The sequence below is a fragment of the Saprolegnia parasitica genome, assembly GCF_000151545.1.
Source record: "Saprolegnia parasitica CBS 223.65 unplaced genomic scaffold supercont2.2, whole genome shotgun sequence".
NCBI lineage: Eukaryota > Oomycota > Saprolegniomycetes > Saprolegniales > Saprolegniaceae > Saprolegnia > Saprolegnia parasitica.
This window is the reverse complement of record NW_012156396.1, coordinates 1,117,006-1,140,744: the sequence shown is the minus strand read 5'-3', so window position 1 is coordinate 1,140,744 and position 23,739 is coordinate 1,117,006. Positions and strand designations below refer to the sequence as shown.

The following is a 23,739-nucleotide window of genomic DNA, read 5'->3' as shown; positions in this document are numbered from 1 at the left end:
AGTCGGTGCAGAACGCCGGCGACGCATACGAGGCCGTCGCAACGCCGTCCGCGACAACATGCAGGCGCTGGATCTTCTTGACGTGCGAGCTCACATCGGCGTGGCTCAAGGAGGCGTCGCGCGTCGACATGGCCGGGTTCATCGCGCTCGCGTGGACGTTGACGTACGACTCGTCCAGGCTGGCGTTCGAGCCATGCTTGCAGCGGACGCAGTAGTCGCTCATGGATCGTTCTGGCACTGAGCCATGTGTTTTCTTGGGGCGAAATTCGGACACATCCGAATCTCAACATTGAAATTCGGACCAAAGCGGGGTAGGGGTATACCAGGGACATCGGGTCCAGGGGTATGGGGTACTGCATCATGTACATGACACTCTTATGTCTTAGGTCCAGGGACACGGGGTAGGTGCTCCATCATGTACATGAAACTCTTATGTCCCCCTGGTTTGTGGTCGCCTCTCGATCTCGGTCGCGCCCATCTACGTCCCAAACGTCACAAGAAGAAAGGCTCGCGGGGACAGCTCACCGTCGATGCACGGCATGCTCGGTACTACGAGCCAGCAGTGACTACGAGCCATGGTCGATAAGCCGAAAGCACGTAGAGCATGGGGTGCGTGCAAATGGTGTTGTCCTCACACGTGATTCGTTTCAAACGGCTCAAGAATAAAAACGTTTGTTTCAAACGCGTTTCAAACGGGTTTGAAAGGGTCATCCTTTCCCGCGTCGCTAATAAGGTAGTAGCGTGGGAATAGTCGATAGAGGCAAACCGATTTCGCGCATCATGATTGGCGTGGTAGCAAATCGAAACGCGTGAAAAGACTTTTAAGGTTTGGTCAACGTCACTCTCAGACACGTCATGTCGAACAATAAGGCGGCGTACGAGGCGGCTTTGACCGCGCTACGCATGTCCGAAGACGCAGCGGTCGCCGCGCTTCGCCAGATTGCGCAGGCGCCGCTGCGCTACAAGGCGCGCGTGGCGTATGCCGTGGCGAGCCCTGCGACATTGGATGCCATGGCCGACGCGCTCGCCGACGCACTCGTCGCGACAGGCGCGTTCGATGTAGCGCTCGTTGAGTTTGCGACCACCAAGCGTGTCGCTGCGAAGAACGAACCGAGCACGACCGCTTACGTCAACTGTATCGCCAAGTGCACGCCCTACGACGCCTGCTGCATCCCCACCGACGTGGCGAGCGGCCTCGTTGGCATGGGCGCCGACATCTTTCTCACAAACACTAAAGACGTTAGCGCGGCAGATTTTGAGGCTCCTTGCGCCGCGCTGGTCTTTTGGCTCAAGCCGCATCGCGCCGGCATTGTGGGCATCGATGTCGTCTTGCCGCTGCTGGACGCTGCTTGCCTCGGTCTCGACAGCCACCGCGACTGCATGCTCGGTGCCATGGCCATCTTCCGGCCGCACACGGCGTATATTGCCAAGTATGACATGCCGCCGTTCAACAATGCAGGCGGCAAGCGCCACGCCGGCCGGCCCACCGCGGGGTTTTTGACCCGCTTCTGTGCGGCGCTTCTTCGCCTCGACGATCTCGATCTCGTCGTGCTTTGCCTCCGCGACGTCGTCTCGGTGACCATCGACACGGAGCTCCCGGAGGTTGCAACGTTCGTGCATGCGTGCTTGACCAAGCACGGCTGGGTGACGCTCGTCCCGGCCGTCGACGGTCTCATCCAGCGGTGGTGCGCTGACGGCAAGACCGGCGCCGTATTGCATTTGCTATCGAGCCTCGCCGGTGTCGCGACCGACGACGCCGTGTGTCCGCCGCTGCAGCAAATAGGTATCGGCGAGCTCGTTCGCGCGAGCTATGCGACGGCGCAGCGGCAGCGCCGAACCGATATCTTGTACCCGGACGGCGAAGACCCGGCGCTCCAGACGTATTGCCTGACACACATCGTCTTGCTCGACTGGTACATCAACGAATTGGTACCGCACCGTCCAGACAGCTACTGGTACAGTGAGCGCCTGCCACTTGTGCTCGCGGCCCACGTCGACAGCTTCGTCCACCCCGGCTCCAACGGCTTTTCCGACGAGCTACCGCCGATCACGTGGCTCCTAAGTGTGCCGACCGCGATCGTCAAGGCGTTAGCGAGCCAGCCGGCACTGCAAGTCGGCACGTTTGTGGACACGGTGCTTTCATTGGTGTGTACGGTCAAGGCAAACCGGGGTGTCATTCATGATTGGCAGTGGACCCTCTTCTCCGGCGACGCTTTGTGCGATCTCTTGCTTCTCGCGGATCACGCCGGTCGCGTGGACCCGACGCTGCTCGAGAACTGCTTCTCGATCTGGGGCGTCACGGCGCTTCTGGGTGTCGCGTCGTTTCTGCGAAAGCGTCCGTGTCCGTTGGCGGCGCCCGAGCGGGCAGCGATCGCACGCTGGATCATGGTGCTCGCACATACGCTACCGAGGAACATGACGAGCTTCGAAGTCAAAGTCGAGCAGATGTACTTTACATCCCGAGTGCACTCGACGCTGGAGGCGATGGACCTTCTGATGGTCACGGAGCCCGAGACGTTCAAGTCGTTTTTCTCAACGTGGTACCAAGCGTTGGAGCTGAGCTCATGGACGAACCGCCTCTTGTTCTTTCCCGTCCTCGACAAGCTGCACAAGATGGGCTACCGCGCCAAGATTGCGCTGCTGCTCGAGGACTCGATCAAGATGTGCGTCAACGCGAGGCCCTTCGACTTGGCGATCCGCGACGTTGCGATGGACGCGACGCACTGCTACGAATGCCGGCTCTTTGATCGGTTTTTGCGTGCCAGTGACGAGACCTTGTTTCCGCTGCACGGCGACATGTGCGCGCAAGTGGAAGGCGTGACAAGTCGCCATGCCGATCGGCTGGCCCACGACCTGTACCACGACGCGTGGGTGATCCGCAAGCGCTATCCAACGGATCACGATGAGTCCTGGTGGACCAATGCCATGCAAACACAGCAAATGGCGCGCGAAGACAAGGCGATGGCAGCGACTCTGGAACGCTACCTCGCCGACATGGGGCGCCCGTACCGTCGTCGTCGTCCTTGTCGTCCGTCGGGGCGGTTTTCTCGTCCGTCTCCGTCTGCTTGACGAGCTCGACGGGGTTGTCATATATGCAGCCGCGTGAATGCGTTCCTGCCAGATCCGAGTCCTAGCGTAAATATCTTTTTTATGACGATATTTTCCATATTGAAATTCCGCGGGGCAACGTAGACACTACTAGTATACTATATTGGTATTCGATCTCGAGGCACCCAAGCACCAAGTTGGTACGTTGACAAAGGCGCCGTCCGACGAGTGGCCGTCGACGCAGAGATTCGCTATGACACCGGCGGATGCGATGCAACGTACGTGTTTGTGATCGCACCGATCGCAAAGCAATTGCCTGACGAGGCATGGTCGTGGTACGATGCGGCTCCTCGCTGGCAACACAAACAGATGAGCACAGAGACCCGCTTCCAGTTGACCAGACTCGACACAATCGCAGCCACGTTTGCGTCATGGTTGATCGTTAGATTGTCAACGCTTCGCCTCGACCTCCCTTGCCTTGCAAGGCATTTACAGCCGTGCGTCTCCGAAATGGTGAAGTATTTGTGTTCATAAAATCAAGCACGCGACGTGACGTCTCAGAATCTACGATGGACGCACTGGAAGCGCAGCCATTTACGCCCGTCAAAAGTTGGCGTTCACGTTGCAACCGATCGGCGGCAGCGAACCACAGCGACTTCATAAAGTGGACAACTTGTCGTGTACTAGTGTACCCATGAATGTCCGCACCAAGCTGCAGTTGTGGGCACGATTGCTGAAACGAGGGGCCGTGCCGCGCGTCTCTGTGGGCTTCTCGAGGCGGCCGCACACACATGACAAAGCGTCCAATTCGCTGCGTGTGAAGGTGCCACGTGGACGACGAAAGATTTCCACCAATCACATGCGAATTGTCCTTCCATTTTAGCCAATCACAGCACTTTGCAATCCGAATCGGCATGACCGGTGACGCGGAGCTGCGCGCAGCGACGGGCAGCATCTACACGCTCCAGCGCGCGTTCGACTCGATGGACGCGCTCGCATCGCTGGACAAGCGCGCGGGCCTCCACATGATGAACGTGCCACTCGGCCAGGACGACGACGACGACGACGACCGCGACGTCCTTGCGCACCGCCGGTCCCATTGGAACCACAAGTGCAGTCTCTCGTTCGTGCAGACCAAGACGTTCATCCCGTACCGCACCATGGCCGAGACGCCTCGGTCGGCCAAGCAGCCCGACGTGTTTGTCTTGCACAACGTCCTCGACTACATATTTGTCTTCCCGTTCCCGTCGTTTGCTGTTTGTTTCTGAGGTTGCACTTGGCGTCTCATCGCGACGCTGCTGCGTAGGCGCCGGTCGACGTCATGCGCTTCAATAGCACACCCATCTGCCACGACTTTCGCCTTCCGATGCTGCCGACGCAGCCCACGAACGTCGTCCTCGCGCTCCTCTCGTCCGACCTTGTGGTCTTGGACCCGCTCCATGGCCTCGACACATACTCGCACCACAACCGCGGGGTTTTTGCTGCTCCTGAAGCCAGAGTCGCTGTATATATTGCGTAGGGCCGCATCTGTGCCAGCCCCGTGACCAGCGTCAAGTGGGTTGGCCAAAGCCACACCGAGTTCGTTGTCGCGCACGAGTCGGGCGACCTCTTCCTGTACGACCACACTTGGAGCGACGAGTCTCTCGCGAGTCTCGTGAGCGAAGAGAGCCCGGACTTTCCGATTCGCAGTCAGCGCGAAGACCGTGTGAACCCGACGCTGCACTGGAAGGTGTCGAGCTCTGCGATTTATGACGTGGCCTTCTCGCCGCACGGCAAGTACCTCGCCATCGCGGGGCGGGACGGCTCGCTCACTGTCGTGCAGTTTCACTTGCAGCGGTCCGTCGCGTGCCTCCTCACGGGCTCAATCGTATGCGTACTAGGAAGATTGCGCTCATGAAGAGCGCGTTTGGAGCGCTCACGACGCTTGCGTGGAGCCCCGATAGCAACTACCTCCTCGTACTCGACCTCGCAAAAGGCATGTGCATTAAGTGCGTCTAGACGGGCGGGCAAGACGACTGCGTGACGCTCTGGAGTCTCCGCCACAACGCCGCCATCGTGCGCTGCGAAGGCCACCGCTCCTGGGTACGAGAGCACCTTGCCGCACACCTCTTGACGGATGGTAGGTCACGCGCGTCGCGTTCGACGAGTGGTTTTGCTCGCCGCAGCACCTTCGCTTCGGCTCCGTCGGCGAAGACGGCATGCTGATTCTCTGGGACGTGCCCGTGCCAGGCAACGTACGTCTAGAAAACGTCCATTCCAGTGTCGGTAACGAGAGAGGTACTAGGTCGACGAGACGTCAGGAGTGGCCTGCCGCACCCTCTCGACGCCGACGTTGGCGGCGACGCTCTTTGACGGGCCCGCGACGCACATTGCGTTTCAAGCGGCTTCGATTGCGGTCAGCGCACGTGACGGCGCGGTGCGGGTCTTCGCGCGTCCGCCCGACGACTGCTTTCCCGACGACGTCCTCGCTCAAAACATCCCGTCGTACGACATCAACTAAGAACTCGATGTTTGTCCCTTGGATGTACATATATATATTGCAGAGGAATAAGGATGGGCTATCTCTGGCGGGTTTGGACGGCGATCGTCGTGTGTGGACGCACGGTAGCCAGCGCATTTCGTCGCAGCGTCGCCACCTCGGGCGCCGACTGAATGTTGCGAGGGTCCGCCGTGCGCTCTCGGCGCCGCTTCAGACTCGCGTAGAGCTCGGTCGAGCTGTGCAAGAGGTCGTGCTCGTGCAGCGACGCGGAGCTCGAGAAGTCGGCGGTCACAAACGTCCACTCGGTCGGCGCCGAGTGAATCCGGTTGAGCGCCGGCGACGACCGAAAGTGGTCGGCGAGCGACGGCGTCGGCGTGGCCTTTTACTTGACCCACGTGCCTCCGCCGTGACGCACGGGCGTAATCGCTGGCGCGGCAGGTGTTTTCAGGAACAGAAAACACGGGGGTGTGTGCCTTGGTGTGCGCTTCCAGCAATCGCGCTTCCACGTTGGCCCGGCGCGTCGCCTCGCGCACTTGCTGCAGCTGGCCTTTGAGCTGCTCCATGTGCGCGCGAGTGTCCTTGGAGCGCTGCGCCGCCATGCGCGACGCGTTCGCTTCCGCCTCCTTTTGTAGCGCGGTCGCCAGTAGCGCTTGAATCTCGGGTGTGAATCTACGTGCCTTGTATGATCCAAGGAGGTTGGCGGCAGTCGAGTGTACGTGGCGTTCTCCTCGGCCAGCGATGGAAACTACGCCACGAAAATGCATCTTTTCACGTTCCAGTCATTCGAGCCGACCTTGAGGCAGCTGGCGCGTCGCCGAAGTGCGGCCACGCGCGCCTTGCTGTCGAGCAGCAGCGTCACCAAGTCGGCGCGGCCGAGCCGGGCTGCCAGCAAGAGAGGCGAGACACCGACCTGCACCATGCGTCGAATTCCCGAAATTCGGGTCAGTGGCCACGCACCGAGTCGCAAATATCAACGTTGGCGCCGTTGACAATAAGCCAGGCGGCGATGTTCAGGTAGCCCTTTTGAACGGCTACGTACAAGGGTGTTTGGTGCACCTGAGAGGTTTGAGAGAACGTCGTCGCATCGTGTAGAACCTTGTTGTACGCGTTGACGTCGCCGCCGTAGAGGAGCACGATCTCCAAGGTCGCTACATGCTTGGGCGTGGCACCTGGCACGTCTGGGCAGCCCCTATCGGTGGTGCCTGCTCGAGTTGAAGTGGGAGGTAATATGCACCTTGCCGCGCAGATCATGGGTGTGTCATCGCGCTCCTGTCAACACAAGCGTCTTCAAGGACATGGCGAAAAAAGCATACGAGGGTACGTAGGTATCGTCTTCTTCAAAGCACTTTTTCATTGGGGTCGCCGCCCTTCTTGAAGTAGATGCTCGCCACGTGCCCTTGTGCCTTGGCGCACGCGTGGTGGATAATGATTGACGGGTCCGGGATGTCTACCACAGCCGTCACGTGGGTCTGTCGTGGCAGGTGTACCGACGTAGCCCTCCGAGACATCGGTGGGGTCCGTGAAGTAGTCGCTCACCGCGGCACCCATGCGAGCATGAACGTTACGCGAGTTGAGCTCGAAATAGGGTTTAGACTAAAACAAGCACAAGGGGCTGCTGGACGCGGGCTAGCTCTTCGCTGCAGACACAGAGACTTGGGGTAATTCGTCGGAATGACTTCTTGCATAGGACCTGATCCGAACGCAGTCAAGCCGCGCGAAGTGGCGCCGAGGGAAAGGTTGCATGGCGGCGTCCAGTTTGCATTCAACGGCTGCGACGCCTAGAATGGCTGCGATCTTGAAACCACGGTGGCCCAAGCCGGAGTGGATTGCTACTGCCTAAGAAACCCAGGCGGCACGGCGTTCGGAGCACAGAAGTGCACGCTGCTGCATGCCCGCGCTGCCTGCAGATGGCTACGTCGACCGACACTGCCATAAGAGTCTTGCGGCACGCGTCCAACGTTCCCGATCGATGCTAGGGATACCCGACGCAGTTGTTGTCGGGGCGAACTTCAGCCGAAAAATATATAGCACTTGCTAGTTACAAACAACTCAACGTCTTGGATAGCATTCCATACAATAACAAACTGTCAACCAACCAGGAGAACGGCAAGACATGTGGCAACGCACGTGCGGCTGAGAACCGCACCACACTGTATAGTTGTTTATGGTAGCCCATTGAAAGTAAGTTGTGCTTGCGACTTGACGTGACGGCCAATCGTTTCGTCGCGTAACCGAGCCAGCACGGAGGTTGAATGACGAGGCCCATTGCTAGGGGCGCCGTTGACACACGAGTCTATTTCTTAAAATGGCTCCCGTCGACCATGCGCAATCACGCGCCTTCCAAGCCGCGTACAAGATCTTCTACCCTCTCTACGTGCGCTTCTACGACTGGCACCTTGAAGGTCTCTCAGCCATCATCCCGATTGCCTCCTAGCGGCTACGTAGGTCAAGAGAACATTCCCAAGACAGGGCGCTTACTTTACGTCGGCTACCACTCGATCCACAACCACGACCTCTTCCCAAGCGCAGCAGGCATCTACGCGGCGACGGGCGACCTCCCCTGTGCCCTTGTGCACACCGTGGTTATGTTCTTCTTAGGTCCTTCCTTTACTTTTTTGCGATCAACGCTCATGGATGTCTAGGTCCCATCCTGCGTCCAGTGGGGGGTATCGCCGGCACGCAAGCCAATGCGATCGCCATGTACAGAGCAGGACACAACTGCATGTGCATTCCTGGCGGCGGCGAAGAAGCCATGCAAGGCTTTGAGTCTGCGTACACGCTCCTCTGGTAGCACGTCCAGCTCGTGCATGGCATAGAGCTTCTTGCTTGTAGGAAGAGCAGCTCGGGCCGCGACCGCCGCGGCTTTGCCAGACTCGCACAGCACGTTGGCGCAACGATCGTGCCGTACGTGACGCGCAACGGCGAAGAAATGTTCTTCAATGTGCTCGGGTACATGTGGAATCTGCTGGGGCTCTCGCGCGCGTATGCAGCGCTCACGTCGGCGACGCCGATGCCGTGGCGCTGGTTTCTCATCCACTTGCGCATGTACACGTGGTTCGTGGTCTGGACCTTCTGGAGCCTGCCCGTGCCGGTCCGCGCCGGCCTCGTCTTTGGCGAGCCCATCGTGCCGCGCGACGGCGAGTCGGATACTGAGCTTGCCGAGCGCACCAAGGCCAGTCTCCAAGCGCTGCTCCACCGCGTCAACCCGGGCGGCGTCAGCTACTGGCGCGGGCTTCTCCAGCGCCATCACGCGACCAAGGCCTCGATCTACTAGAGAAGGATTATACTTTACGCACACGTAGATATTGACCAACAGAAAATAGGGTTAGGGCGTAAAGCCGCCGAGCAGCGGCGGACGACGAATGTTGTCGTAGCGCGAGTGGGGGTACCACAAGTTGTTGGGTCGGAAATCCATGTTGTCCTTGCCGACCAGCGACGCATACGTCGTGAGCAGTGACGCGCTCGAACCCGCTGCCGCGTCACCGGATGCCTCCCAAAACATGAGCCCGCCAAGGCGGTGGGCCTGCATGTACGCCACCTTGGCCGCAACGGACTTGGGGTCGTCGTACCTACCAGGGGTAGGGTTAATGGAAGGGGTAGGGTTGCAGTGCACATACACAAGGACAGTCCGCGTCGTCGCGTTGTACGCGTACGTGGCTTGCGCCGTCGCATCAAACCTGGGCGACGCGTGCAAAGCAATGTCCTTGTAGTCCCAGAGCCCGTCCGGGGCGTGGGAGCCGGACGTCGGCGGCGCAAACGGAGCAAAGAGGCCGCGCGTCCGCTCAAACGACTTGCCGTAGAGCGGCACGCCCATGACGAGCTTCTCGGATGGACACCCGCGCGTCAAGTAGTACTGAACAGCGCTGCTCACGGAGCTGCGAAGGCCGTTTGGCGCGTGTGGGTTCGGGAAGAGGTTGCTGTGGTACCCAACTCGGCTACTCCACGCGCCAGTGTACTCGTACCTACCTCTGCTTCAGAAGACGATGTCAAAGGAAGACGTACGTCATGAGGTTGAGAAAGTCGACGTGGCTGCAAATGGCTGTCATGGATTGCTTGTCCCAATTGGCTGGAAACCCCGGCGCGGCGATGCTGAGCTCGGCCCGGAACGGGAGGGCGTCAAGGGCGGCACGCATGTCGGCCAGAAGCGTCGCGAACAGCGGCAGCTGCGCCAGCGCCGGGTACTCCCAGTCGAGATCGATAAAGTCGAGGCCGAGGTCCTCGAGCAGCGCGACAGCGTTGGCGACAAAGGCCGCGCGGAGTTTTGGTGAGGCGGCGATCGTTGGGAATGGGCCGCTGCCGCTCCAGCCGCCAAACGAGAGACCGAACTTGGTGCCTCGATACGCGCGTTTGTACTTGTTGGCTTGGCCAAAGCAGCCCTGGACAGCACCGAGGCCCAGGTCGTGTCCGTAGACGCGCTGGGTCGCGGCAAACTCGTCCAGAAAGGAGATCGAGCCGTCAACTTGTGGCATCGCGAACGCATAATTGACGTGCGTGGTGCGCGACCAGTCGAGATTGGCGATGTGGAAGTCGCGGTAGATGCCCCACTCGAGAAAATAGACGACGTTGCGGTACGCGTGGAGACTCGAAGCGGGCGTGACGAGCGCAAGCAGCAGCACGAGGCGAAGTACGACGACTCGGTGCATGCTGGACAGTTGCGCAATGATAATGGCTGGCGCTCGTTTGCAGTGGGTGCCAGCCATACTGTAGAGCGGTCGGTCCACGCTCGCTGATCGCGCCAACCCACCAGTCGTTCGGCTTGACACGCGACCGACGGGCTTCGAACTTCGGCTCCAGGCAGCGGCGACGACGACACAACTGTTGATTGGGATGCGTACTAATAGACGCAGCAAGACAGATTGACGATGGCATACCGCTGTGCACTTGTGCATTGGTGTGTTCCTGAAGCCGCCCACACGTTTTGTCAATGAGGCCATCTGGTTGTGCGGACGGGCCGTTCGAAGTTTCGGTTCCCGCTTCGAGGTGTCGCCAACTGCCACCTACAGTACGCTACGTGACGTGGACGTCGTTGCGTGCTTTGTATGGTCGTGCGCTTGAAGGACTGTTTTGTTTTCGTCTCGTTCGAGTTGCAATAGTACTGGATTAGCAGGAAAAGAAGATCGTGTCCTAGGTCGACTTAACTCTTGGAACGGGCTAGCTAGGACCGCGAGCTGAACAGGACATCAAGGATGGTGGGGGCTTGCCTCTGGATAGAGCGCTTCCAACGCGGTATCCTTCTTTGGAGGCAAGTTTGTGATAGCAAGGGCGTCAAGTAACGGGTATTCATGCCCTTGGCTGTACTAGGGTGAAGCGTGCTGAATTCTCGATTCGCGTTCGCGTTTACGACCGCCATTTTAGCACTGGTTTGCCACCTCAAAATCAAGGGCAGGTATGATGCGCGATAGCACATACAGCAGTGCAGTCTTTTTGTTTGCTGCCAGCTACTGCTGCCCGCTTGGCGGTGAGGGGCCTTGTTGAAGTTGCTTGAGCAGTCGTGCATCCGGATATGAACCGGACATGAAACATCGAAGCGGCCACGCTCGAACTTCGAAGAAGAAGACGAAGATTCTGGCGGTGACCCAGTCGAGAAGACCATCATCATGTCGCTCGGCCTCAAGTCGACGGACCCCGAGAGCCAAGTGCTCTACGTGAGCTTCAACCAAGACGCGACGTACGCCATACGACTGCGCCATAGCACCTCATGCGCACGGCGTGCGTAGGTGCATCAGCGTCGGCACGCGCCAGGGCTTCTTCGTCTACAGCTGCGAGCCCTTTGGCCGCTCGTTCCACGAGGCCTCCGGGGGCATTGGCATTGCGCAGATGCTCTTCAGCACGAGCCTTGTGGTGCTCGTGGGCGCCGGCGAACAGGTCTGTATTGCGAGCTACGTCGGCTTGTACAGCTAACGTCTCTTGTAGCCGGCCTTTTCGCCTCGGCGCCTTCGCGTCTGGAACACGAAAACGAGCGCCGCGATCTGCGACCTCAACTTTGTCACCGCGGTGCTGAGCGTGCAGCTCAACCGCCAGCGGTACGCTGCCCACGCGATGGCGAGGCTCCTATATATGGCGTAGGCTTGTCGTCGTGCTCGAGCGCAAGATCTACATCTTTGACATCAACTCGATGCAGGTGCTCAATACGCTCGATACGGCGCCGAATCCCAAGGCGCTCTGCGTCCTCTCGCCTGGCGAGAACGGCCACCTCGCCTTCCCGACGGGCACCGTCCCGGGCGAGATCGTCCTGTACGACGCCAACAACCTCAGCGTTCTCAACGCCGTCCAAGCGCACCGCGGGACGCCGGTCGCGCTGGCGTTCAACAGCACGGGCACGCTCCTCGCGACCGCATCCGACACGGTATCCTTTCTACATGTACAAACCCTTGCATGTGTACCATGGGGTAGGGGACCATTCTGCGCGTCTTTGACGTGCCAAGTGGGAAGAAGAAGGCGACGTTCCGACGTGGGTCGTACCCGGCGCAGATCTACTGCCTCGCGTTCAACGCGGCGTCGACGCTGCTCTGCTGCTCGGGCGACACGGGCACCGTCCACATCTTTTCGCTGACCGAGACGTCGACGCGGTCGGGCTCGTTCGTCACCTTTGCGTCCATTCCGCCCTCGCTCAACCCGCGCGGCGAGACGACGTCTGCGTCCGATGCCGTCCTCGGCGCCGTCGGCTCGTACATCCCGTCGTCTATGTCGCGCATCGCCGAGGGCACACGGGACTTTGCCTTTGTAAACACATCGTCCTGCTGCGATGGCTCACGTCATGGTAGGCGCGGCTGCGCACAGCGCGCGTGCCCAACCTCTGCGCGATCCATGGGCCAAGTCAAGGCAGCTCGAAAGCGCAGCTCTTGGTCGCGACGATCGACGGCTTCTTCTACCAGTACGCTTTCGACGTGCACGTTGGCGGCGAGTGCACCCTCGAGCGTGTACGTCCTATCTCTCCTTCTGCGATGGTATAACAAGCGACATCTGGTAGGAGAACATTTTGCGCGACTCGTCGTCGGAAGAAATCACAGCCGCGTATCTGACCTAAGACGATGACACGACTCGTTTTGTTCGAGTAGCTCCCTCGTGACGACCTACCTACCAGGGACGTTGGTGGGGGCGTCGGCGTCCGTGCACATGTCACTCGAGGCCGAGTCCGCTTCGCGGTCCATCGACTGAGACCTTTTGGCGTCGGCAGGAGTGAGAGGGTCGTCCTTGGAGGTCGTTGCGAGCTTGGCGTCGCTTGTCTTGAGTGCTACCTTGTCGGCCATCTCGTCGAGTCCGACGTCTCGGAGCCCGTTGAGGAGCGCCTCGAGTCGCAGATCCGCGTCGTCTTCGTTCTCGAGCAAATGCAGCGCTTCGTCCGAGAAGCCGAGTCCCTTGAGCTGCTGCAAGACGCGCGCAAAGGCTTGGGTCGTCGTCTCCTCCGACGTCGACGCGTCGACGTCATCGCTGTCATCCTCTTCGGGGGCCGTGGCGTCCACAAGTGCAATCGTCCACGCCGAGACGCCCGTCGCGTCGCTCGTCTTGAGCGCGAGGTGGAGGCCCCAGCCGTGCGGCCCCACGACTTTGAGGTCGTAGCGCGACCCGACAACGTACGGGAAGTCGTCGTCGTCGAGGGGCACCGAGTGATGCTCGAGCGAGATGCGGGTGTTGGGTCGGCGAAGTCGCGCCTCGGCCGTCGGTGCGACCATGACGATGGGCACCGAGATGGGCGTTTCGTCCAGCGCCGCATCGAGCGACGACGACCGCGCCATGATCATGAGGTCCTCGGCGGCGTCGTTGTTGACGATGATGACGGCGCTGGCGCCAGCGTCCATGCCCCGGCGCGCCTTGTCGTCAAAGTAGCAGTCGCCGCGCTGGACGAGCGCGATCGCGCCGATGCTGACGGCCTCCATGGCCGCACACGCGCGCAAGGGCGATGCGAGCTCCAGCGGCCGCTTCTCGACCAGCACGGACGCCCCTTCCGTCTTGGTCGGACCAAAGAGCGCGCCCGAGCACGTGATCGTGTCGAGTAATTGGTCGTCGGCGTCGTAGACGAGCAGTCGACAGCGCGTCGTCACGTCCGTCTCAAAGTTGTGGATGCGAAAGTCCGCGAGCGGCGCGGGGTCGGACGAGTGGAACTCGACGACGATCTTGGGGTCGCCGAGGTTGGTGACCTTGAGCGCATCGCCGGGAAACCGATCGCTGCGGGCACGGAAGCCGCCGACGAGCTGGTCGATGAGAAAGTTGCCGAGCGCGTCGCCGCCGTGCAAGACGCGGGGCGCCGTCACCTTGGCCGGCGTCTTCTTGCTCGCCTTGGCACCCGATCGGCGCGGCGCGTCGCAACGGGGCTTCATCTTGACAAACGCATCTTGGTACGACGTGTTGAACGAGACGGGGGCGTAGAACGGGAGGCGGGGGCACGTGAGCGCTTGTCGGGGCGCCGGCTGCAGGCTCGGGTCGCTGCCTCGCGTCCAAATGGCCGCGACTTGGGCCGACGAAAGCACCGGGAACGGGTGCGCTTCGGTCGTAAAGACGTAGTTGCCTTGCCGGAGCAGATTGGTGTCGTCGAAAAGCAAGTAGAGGTACTTGCACGTTTCCGAGAGGAAGAAGGACGGCATGTCGTCCTCCTGGGCGCGCGACTCGACGTCCGCGATCGACGCGTAGCCGCAGGTCGTCTTGGAGAAGCGCTCGATTGATGCAACGAACGCCGCGCCGGCCTTGCGCCACGTGTCATCGCGCGTCGCCGCGTGCATGTAGAAGGTCGACTCGATGAGCTCGGGCCGCAGCGGGTACCGGTTGCTCGACGCCTTCTTCGGGCGCCACCGACCCACGTCAAACTGCTCGGGCAGAAAGCCGTACTTGTGCCACACCTGGTAGTAGGCGTTGAGGCTCTTCGCACTCGTCTCGAAGTCGCCGAGCAGCGTCTGCATGCCCGGCCAGAACGCGACGAGGTTGTCGAAGACAATGGCCGCACCGCCCGTGCAGCCATCCCACATGGAGACGTCGCCGTACCAGTCGCCGTGCTTGTTGTGCTCCATGACGTTCGAGTAGACGTGCTGAAACATCGCGAGCGACTCGTCGTCGCCGAAAAGCACGTACATCTTGAGGAGGTACTCGTAAAAGCTGTCGGAATTGGAGCCCGGGCCGCTAATCGTCTCGGTCCAGTCGCCCGAGTCGACGTCAATGTGCTTGCCGAGGAGCCCGACGCTCGATTTGCGCTCATAGAGCGCCCGCACGGCCTTGCGCGATGCGATCGCGTACACCGGGTTGCCCGTCAAGACACTCAGCATTGTAAACTCCATCGTGAGCGACCCGGCGCCGGCTGTCGAGGCCACGGTCGTCTCGCCCTCGGGCACGCCGTAGCGCAGATTGACGGTCCCGTACGGAATCCCTGTCTTGGTCACAAACGCGGGGAGAAGCCGGTCGGCGAGGTCGACCGCCAAGCGCAGGAGCCCATCGGTATACGCGCCGTCCGGATAGATGCCAAGCGACGCATCGACCGCAAACATGTGCGCCGAGAGAAGCCCACCAAGCACCTACTCGCGGTACATTGAAGGCTGTGAGAAAAACACGACGTCGCGGAACGTACCCGGATCGTTGTTTCAAAGACCGAGACCTCGGTGTTCAAGTCGAAGCTCGCACCCGCGAGCACGAGACCCACCGCGCGGCGAAACTCGTCAAAGTCGCCAAAGACGACCAGTGTGTCGAGAGTGTCGATGAGCGTCAGCATCGGGATCTTCCCGAGCTCGAACGTGTCGCCCTTGCACGAAATTGGCCGGAGGTTGTCGAGCGGGAACGCGTGCTCCATGTAGTTGTTGTACGCGTGGTAGAACATGGCCTTGACGGTGGCCCGGAGCCGCTTGGTGTCGTCGCTGCTCTCGTCGGGCGCCTGCAGCTTGGTGACGCACGCCAACGGCGTACAGACGCTCACGAGGTACTCGCATAAGAGCGGCTCCGATATGCTCTCAATGTACGTCTCCGTCGGTCGAAAGCTGCAGCACGAGAAGCGTACCTCGGCGCTGCGGTTGCGCGCGACCGGCGACTGCCGCGACCCGCCATGGCACATGTCGCCGTTCAGAAACACGTGCGTCAAGAACGGCCGGGCGCGCGTCGGCGACGCCTCGCCGTCGGTCGCACCGAAGAAGCGGCCAATGATGTTCACCGAGGCCTCCGCGCCCGTGACCGGGTCGACCGAGTACTGCCGCACGTGCTCTTGGTGGCACCACTCGTAGCGCCACCACGAGCCGCTCATGTGGAACGTGCGGCAGACGCCGTCGAGACTGGTACGGTCAGCGGCGCGCGGTCTGGCCATCGGTGGCGCGGTCGTCGCAGACGGCTTCGGGACGTGGGTGAGCGCCCCGGCGCCCAGCGCCACGACCAGCAGCACGAGCAGCGCCGCCCTCCGTTTCATGCTTCGCTGTCGACACTGAGCTTGACGTTCAATACACCCATATCCGTATGCATCCGGATATCCTTGCGATCAGATCGCCATGGGGTCGACCGAGGCTATTTGCTGGCGCGTCCATGGCCAAGGAAGCGTGCGTCGACGGAGCGTAGCCCGCTAGGATGCACATTGTACGTGCTGCGCAGTGGCTGCCCAGGCACACACTATAATAGCTAACATTGCCACAAGCGTTCACCGCGCGAGCGTCTAGGGCGGCCTTTCGCTGGCATCGGTGGCGGTAGCACTGTGGCGAAACGCGGCGTGACCAGATTTGCACGCCAGTACGCCAACCAGTTCCAGACGATCACGATCCAGAACCTTTCGACTCGTGTCGCTCACGCTTCGGTCGACCGACTACATGCACTCGGTCTCGCAGTCGACTCAACACCCTCGGCGCCAACCAGAGCCTCGTGCTCACCTCGATTTTTTGACCCGACGCAGCTCGAGTGCTACTACTACTAAAGGTCCCTGCTCCCGGCTTCCTCGCCAACGTGGACTTGCGCACTGCGAATAAATCACAGTCCAGCGCTCGTCTGCTGGGGACTGCATCCGCCAAATATTTCTCTTGCGCTACTGATGGCACTGCATAAATAATAGCACATGTTGTATACAGCGGACGAGTTAGAGCGGCCGGGTCGTGCTCTTGGTCATCTGGCGGAGGCGGTACGCGATCTGCATCGCTGTGGGGCGGCTCGACGCCTCGAAGCGGAGGCACTCGGTCCCGAGCGCTGCAATCGGCTCGGGGCACTCGCTTGAAAATTTGGGCGCGATCTTGCCGGCGGCCACCATGACGCCGAGCCGCGTGTGCGAGATGAAGCCGTCGCTCGTCACGTTCGAGTACGGAAGGTCCGCGAGGTCGAGTTCGTTCAAAAGCACGCCAAACGAGTAGACGTCGGCGCGCTCCGTGTAGTGGCCGCCAAGCATGATTTCGGGCGCGATCCACGCGAGCGTCCCAATCTCGGCCGTCATCGTGTTCTCGTCGCTGAGCTCGCGGCTCGTGCCAAAGTCGGTCAGCTTGGCCTCCCACGCGTCCCCTAACAGCACGTTGCTGCTCTTGAGGTCGCGGTGGATGATCGGTGGCGACGCCGTGTGCAAGTACACGAGCGCTTCGGCCACGTCCGAGGCGATCCGGAGCTTCGTGACGGCGCCCGCCCCAAACCACGCGATCTGGCGGCGCTCCTTGTCCTCGACGAGGAGGTTCCGGACGTTGCCGTTGCGCTGGAACTCGGTGAGCATCTTGAGCTGCAGCAGCGTCGTCCATGCGACGCCGACGAATCGCACAATGTTTGGATGGTCCAATTTCGACATGAGCTTGATCTCGCACATGAACGCTTCCATCGCCTCGTGGTTGTTGACTTTCTCAGGCAAGCACTTCTTCACCGCGACCTCTTCGCCGGCAAAGCGGCCGTGGTAGATGACGCCAAAGCCACCGCGCGCAAGCACGTCAAAGAGTTCGACTTCTTCGTTCGCGACGCGAAAGTTGCTCATCGACTTGTCGAACCGAATGTCGTAGCCCTCGAGCTGGTTGACCTCGCCGCCGGCAACCACGGGACCCGTCGAGCGCGAGTTGGAGTTGCCCACGTCGATCGTCGAGTGGCGTTGCGTGCTCTTTTGCGAAGAGCGCGTGTCGACCGAGCCACGGTAGCTCGTCTGATGCGACTTGCCAGTGTACGGCTGCGATCGCCGGTCCGTGTAGTACTCGGCCGGCGTCATGGACGTCCGCGCCTCGTCGAGCTCGGCGGCCTTCTTTTGCCGGTACAAGACGAACGCGACAAGGCCGACGGCGACGACAAAGACACCGGCGCCAATAGCTGCGTACGTGATGACGTTCGACGAGTCGTCTGGCTTGTTGGGCGCGGGCGTCTTCGTCGCGATGGACGAGTCTCCCGATCCAGACCCAGACGACGTCGACGCATTGGGCGATCGGGTGGGTGCCTTGGTCGACGGCGTCGGGGTCGATGTCGAGCCGCTGGGTGGCGTCTTTGTCGACGGCGTCGGTGTTGCATTCGATGGCGACGGCGACGGTCCAGGCGCGTCCGTCACTGGTGCTGGCGTTGGCGGTGGCGGTTCCGTTGTCGGGCCCGTCGGAGGTGGCGTCGTCGGCTTCGTCGGCGGCGCCGTCGTCGGCGTTGGCGTAGGCGTCAATGTTGTCAGCGTCGGTGTCGGCGTCGGCGGCTTCGTGATGGGATCTGTCGTGGACGTCGTTGGCGACGTAGGTACGTCCGTGACCTTGGACCCGTTCTGCAGGTGGAGGCCCGAGGCTGCCTGCAGCGCGAGGAGCAGCAGGACGACGGTCGCTCGTCGACGCATGCTGGTGGCTGGGAAAATAAGCTCGATAAGCGCCGGCCAAGAGCCCAGTTTCCCTCATTACGCAGTGTTACAAGCTCTCCTTTTATTCGAGGTGCGGCTTTTGTCTTGTGTTTTGTATGAACAGAACAAAAAATACACCCGTTCTTCGAAGTTCGAAGGAATTAGCGCAGGTAGAGGTCCGCCAAAAATTGAGTCTCGGGACAGGCGGCCATGAGGTCGGTCGATATGGCCAATGACCTTGCTACTGCACCAGCAGCAGCAGCGACCACAGGAAGCCGACGTGTCCTACTACGCTGCCTGTCCAAGCAAGCAGTAGGATTGCACGGCGGCAAAGACCGACGAGCCATTACATGTCCATGTACATGTTACCGGTGATGTGACGACCAGCTGGCAGGATGCCACTGTGCCTGCGACCTGCGCAAAAGGCCGAGGACCGACCGAGCGTGGGACCGGATCAGGACCGGATCATGGTACTGGATTGTGCTGGTTAGGATGCCAGTGACGCCTGCTGCTGGACGCGCTCTTCGAGGGACGCGATGCGCGTCGCGATCTTCTGGCGGTTGACGGCATTCGCCGTCACGCGGAGCTGGTCGTGCGAGTACCGCAGCGCCATGGCGTAGTCGGCGGCGGCCATGCACGCGAGCACGAGGTTGTTAAGAATCGTCTTCTCGCGCTTCCCGTCGCCGACCTGCCGCGTCAGCGCAAGACACTTTTCGTAGTAGAGCACGGCCTGCGTCGGCTGCTTCCGATCCAAGTGCACGGTGCCGAGATTCCCGAGCGCCCGCGCCTCGACGTGCGTCGCGCCTGTGGGCATCATCGTAAGCCAGTCCGTCAACGACATGGCAATGTAAATACCTGCGTTTTTGGCAAAGAACTCGGCGCGCAGAAAGTACTCGATCGCTTCGTGGAGATTCGCCTGCTTGTAGAGCGTCATGCCCATCTCGAGCTGAGCGATCGCCTGTGCCTCGGTGCACTGCACCGGCGCTGAAGCCACGTCACCAAACTGCCCATACGTATTTGCTGGCTCGACAGCGCTCGTTTGCGGCGGCAACGAGGCAAACTGTCCGTAGATCGCCGGTGCCGGATGTGGCGTTGCCACCGGAGAGTTTCCCACGTCAGTGAAGCGGCCATAGGCGCTCTGCGGGGGCGCGGCGGCAGAGAAATGCCCGTAGGCACTTGTTTCGGGCTCGGATGCAGCATCAAACCGTCCATACGAGGACGATGCAGGGAGACGATTTGGTGGCGTGAGCTGCGTTTCAATGTAGTTGAACTGCCCGTACGACGACTTGATGTCGTCGCGGCCGAGGGTGCCGTAGCCGTCAGCCAACCGACTAAACGACCCGTAGTTGTCGTCAGTCGCGGTGACAGACTTGAAGGCGCCGTAGTCGTTGTCGGCCACGGACACTCGCACCGGTGGCTCGAGTAGGCCATAGTCGCTGCTCGCCGCGACGATCGGATTGGGCCGCGACGAAAACAAGCATCCGGGAGGCGGTACGCGGTCACCAACGTCTTCGGTGCTGAACGAGGCGTAGCCGTTTCTGTCGTGGAGCGAGAGCTGGCCAAAGTCGAGGGAGCCCGTCTTGCGGGCGGCCTTGAGCTCGTCGTTGATCTGCGACGAGAGCTTGGACGGGTACTAGAGTAGGAACGTGCGACGTCACATGGGCTGATGGCTCGTCTTCGTACCGAGACGCGCAGGCGACCCGCGCTGCTGTCGATGAAGGCTGCAATCGACTCGAACAAGCGGCCCATGCCGCCATCGAGCGGCCCGTAGCCGCGCTAATGAATGACCCATGAGACACCGTCGTTGGGGTGACGGGGCTGTACCGTCGGGTCGTGGATGAGCAAGACGTTCTTGATCTCGCGCTTCCCGGTGTACGGTGGCGCCGAGTGTACCTTGACGTACGCGAGGGTAAACTTTTCGGGCTGCGTCTCGCTGAAGCGGACAAGGAACGAGCCGTCGTCGCCACCCCGGAGGATGGCCTCGGCATCGGCGCGCGAGAGGACGCCGTGGAACCAGGGCGCAATGCCGTCGTGGTACCGGCTCTGGAAGCACGTCACGGACTTGGTGATGCACGACCGGAAGGGCCCAAACCGAACAAGAAAGTGCTCCCAGTCGCGCAGCGTCAGCGTTGGCCGCATCTCGAGGCAGACGCGCAGGTAGATTCGCATCTCTTGCGGCGACATGGCCGACGGCAGAGACACGTCAATGCACTCGAGGAGGTGGTCGAGGACGTGGTCCGTTGGCACTTTCGGCGCATCGCCGATGGTCGCCCGCCACCACGCGACGCCGTCCTGGCACGCGGCTTGCATCTTGACGTCTAGACAGTACCGAAGTTCGAAGCTCAGTATTTATGGCGCACTGACTAAAGGCACGCAACATTGGCCTGTCTACCGCACAAACGGCGCAATGACGTGGCGCCTGTGCACGCAGTTGATGGTCCGGTACGGTCCTGCTATGCCATCGCGTACACGCTTGGTAGCATGGCGACGTGGACGGGAGCGAGCTATGGCATGAATACCGTCATGGCTTCAACATTGGGTGCGTTTAGCTTCGAAGTTCGCGGTGTCGGATCCGATGCCATGGCGCGTCAAGACGACCACGGTGGCGCCGGCCCAGGCAACCACGGAGGTCATCAGCTTTGGAGACCGAATAGCATCATCGTTGGCTTCTGGCACACGGGCTGTTCGATCCAAGCTACGCTGCGATTCCCGACTGCTGTTTCGCGCTCTTCTGCCCATGCGTTTGCCAAGCATATGCATGTACGAGAACGCGGGAGCTCGGCCTGACAAAGCGAGCACACTGCACGCTGCCCTACGCTGGCTTCGTCGCGGCATCTCGTTAACGATTGCGTGCAAGACACGGCTCAACTACCGCCAGGACTGCGCAAACCTCTCTGCGTCCCCGACTGCGTGACGCTGGACGAGATCGCGTTGCGGTCCGTGGCGCTGACCGCCAGCACATCGTGGGCGACGCCTGTGTGATTGTAAGCTGCATATCGCTGCCTCCATGGTGTGCCACCTCCGATGGCGCTTCGGCTTCCGTGTAAGTACCTTGAAAGATTGGTGCTGGAGTGTTCTGTGCTTATGGTGCGTCCATGCGCAGCTCGCTCACGACGAGGCAAAGCGTGGTTCCAATGCTGTAGGCCAGCGATACGCTCTACAGTTTGTAACTTGCGTAAAAACAACTTCAAGCTGGAAAGGCGAGCTTTCTGTGAGTTCTCACGTGGCTTGGCACTTTCGCATTTGCCGGCCTTCGACCACTGCACTCATCTTTATCATGGTACGCGTCCTCGCAGCGAGTTTGGCTCTTCTGACGGCCGTCGTCGTTGCCGCCGGGAACGCAACCCGTGGTGTGTGCTACGACACGTACGACATCGACCACATCGACCAGCACTTCGCGACGATCAAGGAGCGCTTTACGGCCGTGCGAACCTTCCAGTCCATCGCCAAGGGTGTCAACGTCATCGACGCTGCGGCCAAGGCCGGGCTCCAGATCGCAGCCGGTGTGTGGATCCGAGCCAACTACACGGCCGACCTGCAAGCCGCGATTGACGGCGCGCGTCGCCACCCGGACGCGGTCCACGCGATCTTCATGGGCAACGAAGACCTCTTCCACAACGCCATGTCGGTCGAGACCGTCGTGGCCAAGGTGCACGAGGCCAAGGATCGTCTGCGCCAGGCAGGCCTCGCCCACATCAAGGTCGGGTCGGTGCAAATGGACGGGGACTGGCTTCGTGCTCCAGCGCTGGTCGCGGCCTGTGACGTCGTTGGCGTCAACATCTACGCCTTCTTTGGCGGCGCGTCCATCTCGTGGACCAACCCGGTCATGGACCTCGACGCCCGCTGGAAGAACCTCGTCCGCCTCTACGGTCCGGATAAGCTCACCATCACGGAAACGGGCTGGCCCCACGACGGTGGCAACAACGGCCCGCACATCTCGAACCGCGAGAATGCGATCGCGTACTACCAGTCCTTTGTGCAGTGGACGCAGCGCGGCAACGGCGGCGCGCTGCCCTACTACTTTATGTTTCACGACAACCCGAGCAAAGGCGGGTTCGAGGCCAACTTTGGGCTTGCCGGCGTCGACGGGCGCTGGAAGTTTGACCTTGCAGCGCCGTTTACCGGGCCCCGTACTTTCTCGATCGTGTCCAGCCACGGCCAAAGCGTCGGCGCGCTTCACGGAGGGCTCCGCGCGCACCAAGCAGCGTCGCCACCGTCGGCCGACGACCTCTGGCAGCTCCGCGGGGACGTCCTCGTCAACCAAGGCGGCCAGCAACCCTGCCTAGACGTGTCCCGCAATGGTAACAACAACAACCAGCTGACCGTCGCTCTGTATCCGTGCACCGCCAACAACGCCAACCAACGGTGGCGCCAAGAAGCGTCGCGACTCGTACATGCCACATATGGCGTCTGCCTCGATGTGGACCCCACCCAAGGCAACAAGGTGCAGGTCTTCGCCTGCGTCAACGACGCGCCCAACCAGCGCTTCTCGTTTGTCTAAGCCATCGTAATACAGTAGAGCTAGTCGTCTTCATTATACTCGTCCTCGTCCTTGGTGTCCTTGGCGTCGTCACCGGCAGACGTCTCGAGGCCCGCGACGAGGTCTTCCTCGTCCTCGGTAAAGACGCCCTTGAACGCGCCCAGATTCTTTCCAAATACGTTGGTCACCACGGCTTGGAGGGCCTTGCGCTACGGTATGTGGGTGTCAGCAGCGCGCAATCGGTACTCTACCTTGTGCTCTTCCTTCTTCTTGTCGATAGCAAAGCGCTCCATGAGCGACGGCCGCGCCGCGGCAGCTGCGAGGATCCGCTCGCGGTTGCGCTTGATGGCGTCTTGGTACGCCTGGCGGTCGTCTTCGGCCTTGGCTTTGGCCGCCGCTTCGGGGTCCTCCTAAAGACACCTAATGCAATCGCCTCCACAAACGAGTGTTTTGCAGTACAACGTAGTTGCCCTTCTCTTCCTTTCGCTTCCGTTCGCTATCAGAGACTTCGGCAATCACTTGCTTGGCAATATGCTTGAGCTTTTCCTTCTTGGCCACGAGCGCCTCCTCCTACAGCGTGCCACGTCAGAGGAACATCCGGATACGAGCCAATCGGGTGGATCGACCTGACTCTTGTCGAGCTCGTGGCGCGCCTTCAACTTGGCTTGGATTGCCTCGGTGCGCAGCTTGTGCGACGCCGTCATCGACACTTTGGTGCTGACCTTGGCCGCTTCCATGGCTGCCTCCAACCGCTGCCGCCGCTCCGCTTCCATAGCATCCTTCTATTCGATACAATCCCGTTAAAGCGTGCACCATGGTGGCTAAAGAAATACCTCGGCGCGCTCGGCCGCGGTCAGCCGCTCGATGCGTGCTTGCTTCTTTTGCGCGAGCTTGGCAGTCTTCTCGGGTCGTGTGAGCGAGAACTCGTCGACTTGCGTGGTCGTGCGCCGGCTCTTGGCACGCTGCAGCGACGCCTTCCACTGCGTTTGCATCGCTTGAAGTCGGGCACGGGCT

At 61.0% G+C, this 23,739-nt stretch overlaps 11 protein-coding genes across 11 annotated transcripts; 5 read left to right on the top strand and 6 right to left on the bottom strand.

The window, feature by feature from the left end:
• Positions 1–855: 855 nt before the first annotated feature.
• Positions 856–3,069, top strand: SPRG_01034 (hypothetical protein; the record flags this gene model as incomplete). The annotated part of the gene is made up of 1 exon (XM_012339236.1): positions 856–3,069. The coding sequence occupies one exon, from the start codon at positions 856–858 to the stop codon at positions 3,067–3,069; it is 2,214 nt and encodes a 737-aa protein (XP_012194626.1).
• An 893-nt stretch (positions 3,070–3,962) lies between these two features.
• Positions 3,963–5,548, top strand: SPRG_01033 (hypothetical protein; the record flags this gene model as incomplete). The annotated part of the gene is made up of 7 exons (XM_012339235.1): positions 3,963–4,304; positions 4,355–4,522; positions 4,568–4,884; positions 4,929–5,004; positions 5,047–5,130; positions 5,172–5,282; positions 5,333–5,548. 7 exons carry the CDS (start codon positions 3,963–3,965, stop codon positions 5,546–5,548), a joined length of 1,314 nt encoding a protein of 437 aa, XP_012194625.1.
• Positions 5,549–5,606: 58 nt separating this feature from the next.
• On the bottom strand, positions 5,607–6,938 carry SPRG_01032 (hypothetical protein; the record flags this gene model as incomplete). Its single annotated transcript, XM_012339234.1, has 7 exons — positions 6,849–6,938; positions 6,762–6,796; positions 6,623–6,716; positions 6,485–6,583; positions 6,277–6,437; positions 5,980–6,196; positions 5,607–5,906 (listed from the first exon to the last, which is right to left on the bottom strand). The coding sequence occupies exons 1-7, from the start codon at positions 6,879–6,881 to the stop codon at positions 5,607–5,609; spliced, it is 939 nt and encodes a 312-aa protein (XP_012194624.1). The 5' UTR covers positions 6,882–6,938.
• Positions 6,939–7,756: 818 nt separating this feature from the next.
• Positions 7,757–8,820, top strand: SPRG_01031 (hypothetical protein). The gene is made up of 4 exons (XM_012339233.1): positions 7,757–7,929; positions 7,973–8,125; positions 8,170–8,314; positions 8,360–8,820. Exons 1-4 carry the CDS (start codon positions 7,833–7,835, stop codon positions 8,799–8,801), a joined length of 837 nt encoding a protein of 278 aa, XP_012194623.1. The 5' UTR covers positions 7,757–7,832; the 3' UTR covers positions 8,802–8,820.
• A 32-nt stretch (positions 8,821–8,852) lies between these two features.
• On the bottom strand, positions 8,853–10,170 carry SPRG_01030 (hypothetical protein; the record flags this gene model as incomplete). The annotated part of the gene is made up of 3 exons (XM_012339232.1): positions 8,853–9,096; positions 9,145–9,489; positions 9,530–10,170. 3 exons carry the CDS (start codon positions 10,168–10,170, stop codon positions 8,853–8,855), a joined length of 1,230 nt encoding a protein of 409 aa, XP_012194622.1.
• Positions 10,171–11,124: 954 nt separating this feature from the next.
• Positions 11,125–12,554, top strand: SPRG_01029 (hypothetical protein; the record flags this gene model as incomplete). Its single annotated transcript, XM_012339231.1, has 7 exons — positions 11,125–11,195; positions 11,245–11,392; positions 11,441–11,550; positions 11,594–11,873; positions 11,921–12,250; positions 12,292–12,447; positions 12,498–12,554. The coding sequence occupies 7 exons, from the start codon at positions 11,125–11,127 to the stop codon at positions 12,552–12,554; spliced, it is 1,152 nt and encodes a 383-aa protein (XP_012194621.1).
• SPRG_01028 (hypothetical protein) lies at positions 12,491–15,923 on the bottom strand. Its single transcript, XM_012339230.1, has 2 exons — positions 15,081–15,923; positions 12,491–15,027 (listed from the first exon to the last, which is right to left on the bottom strand). The coding sequence occupies exons 1-2, from the start codon at positions 15,900–15,902 to the stop codon at positions 12,601–12,603; spliced, it is 3,249 nt and encodes a 1,082-aa protein (XP_012194620.1). The 5' UTR covers positions 15,903–15,923; the 3' UTR covers positions 12,491–12,600.
• A 608-nt stretch (positions 15,924–16,531) lies between these two features.
• SPRG_01027 (TKL protein kinase) lies at positions 16,532–18,299 on the bottom strand. The gene has a single exon (XM_012339229.1). The coding sequence runs from the start codon at positions 18,243–18,245 to the stop codon at positions 16,557–16,559; it is 1,689 nt and encodes a 562-aa protein (XP_012194619.1). The 5' UTR covers positions 18,246–18,299; the 3' UTR covers positions 16,532–16,556.
• Positions 18,300–18,732: 433 nt separating this feature from the next.
• On the bottom strand, positions 18,733–20,555 carry SPRG_01026 (hypothetical protein; the record flags this gene model as incomplete). Its single annotated transcript, XM_012339228.1, has 4 exons — positions 18,733–19,049; positions 19,101–19,878; positions 19,929–20,021; positions 20,070–20,555. 4 exons carry the CDS (start codon positions 20,553–20,555, stop codon positions 18,733–18,735), a joined length of 1,674 nt encoding a protein of 557 aa, XP_012194618.1.
• Positions 20,556–21,522: 967 nt separating this feature from the next.
• Positions 21,523–22,746, top strand: SPRG_01025 (hypothetical protein; the record flags this gene model as incomplete). Its single annotated transcript, XM_012339227.1, has 1 exon — positions 21,523–22,746. The coding sequence occupies one exon, from the start codon at positions 21,523–21,525 to the stop codon at positions 22,744–22,746; it is 1,224 nt and encodes a 407-aa protein (XP_012194617.1).
• Positions 22,734–23,739, bottom strand: SPRG_01024 (hypothetical protein). Its single transcript, XM_012339226.1, has 5 exons — positions 23,559–23,739; positions 23,352–23,507; positions 23,185–23,295; positions 22,977–23,135; positions 22,734–22,934 (listed from the first exon to the last, which is right to left on the bottom strand). Exons 1-5 carry the CDS (start codon positions 23,715–23,717, stop codon positions 22,767–22,769), a joined length of 753 nt encoding a protein of 250 aa, XP_012194616.1. The 5' UTR covers positions 23,718–23,739; the 3' UTR covers positions 22,734–22,766.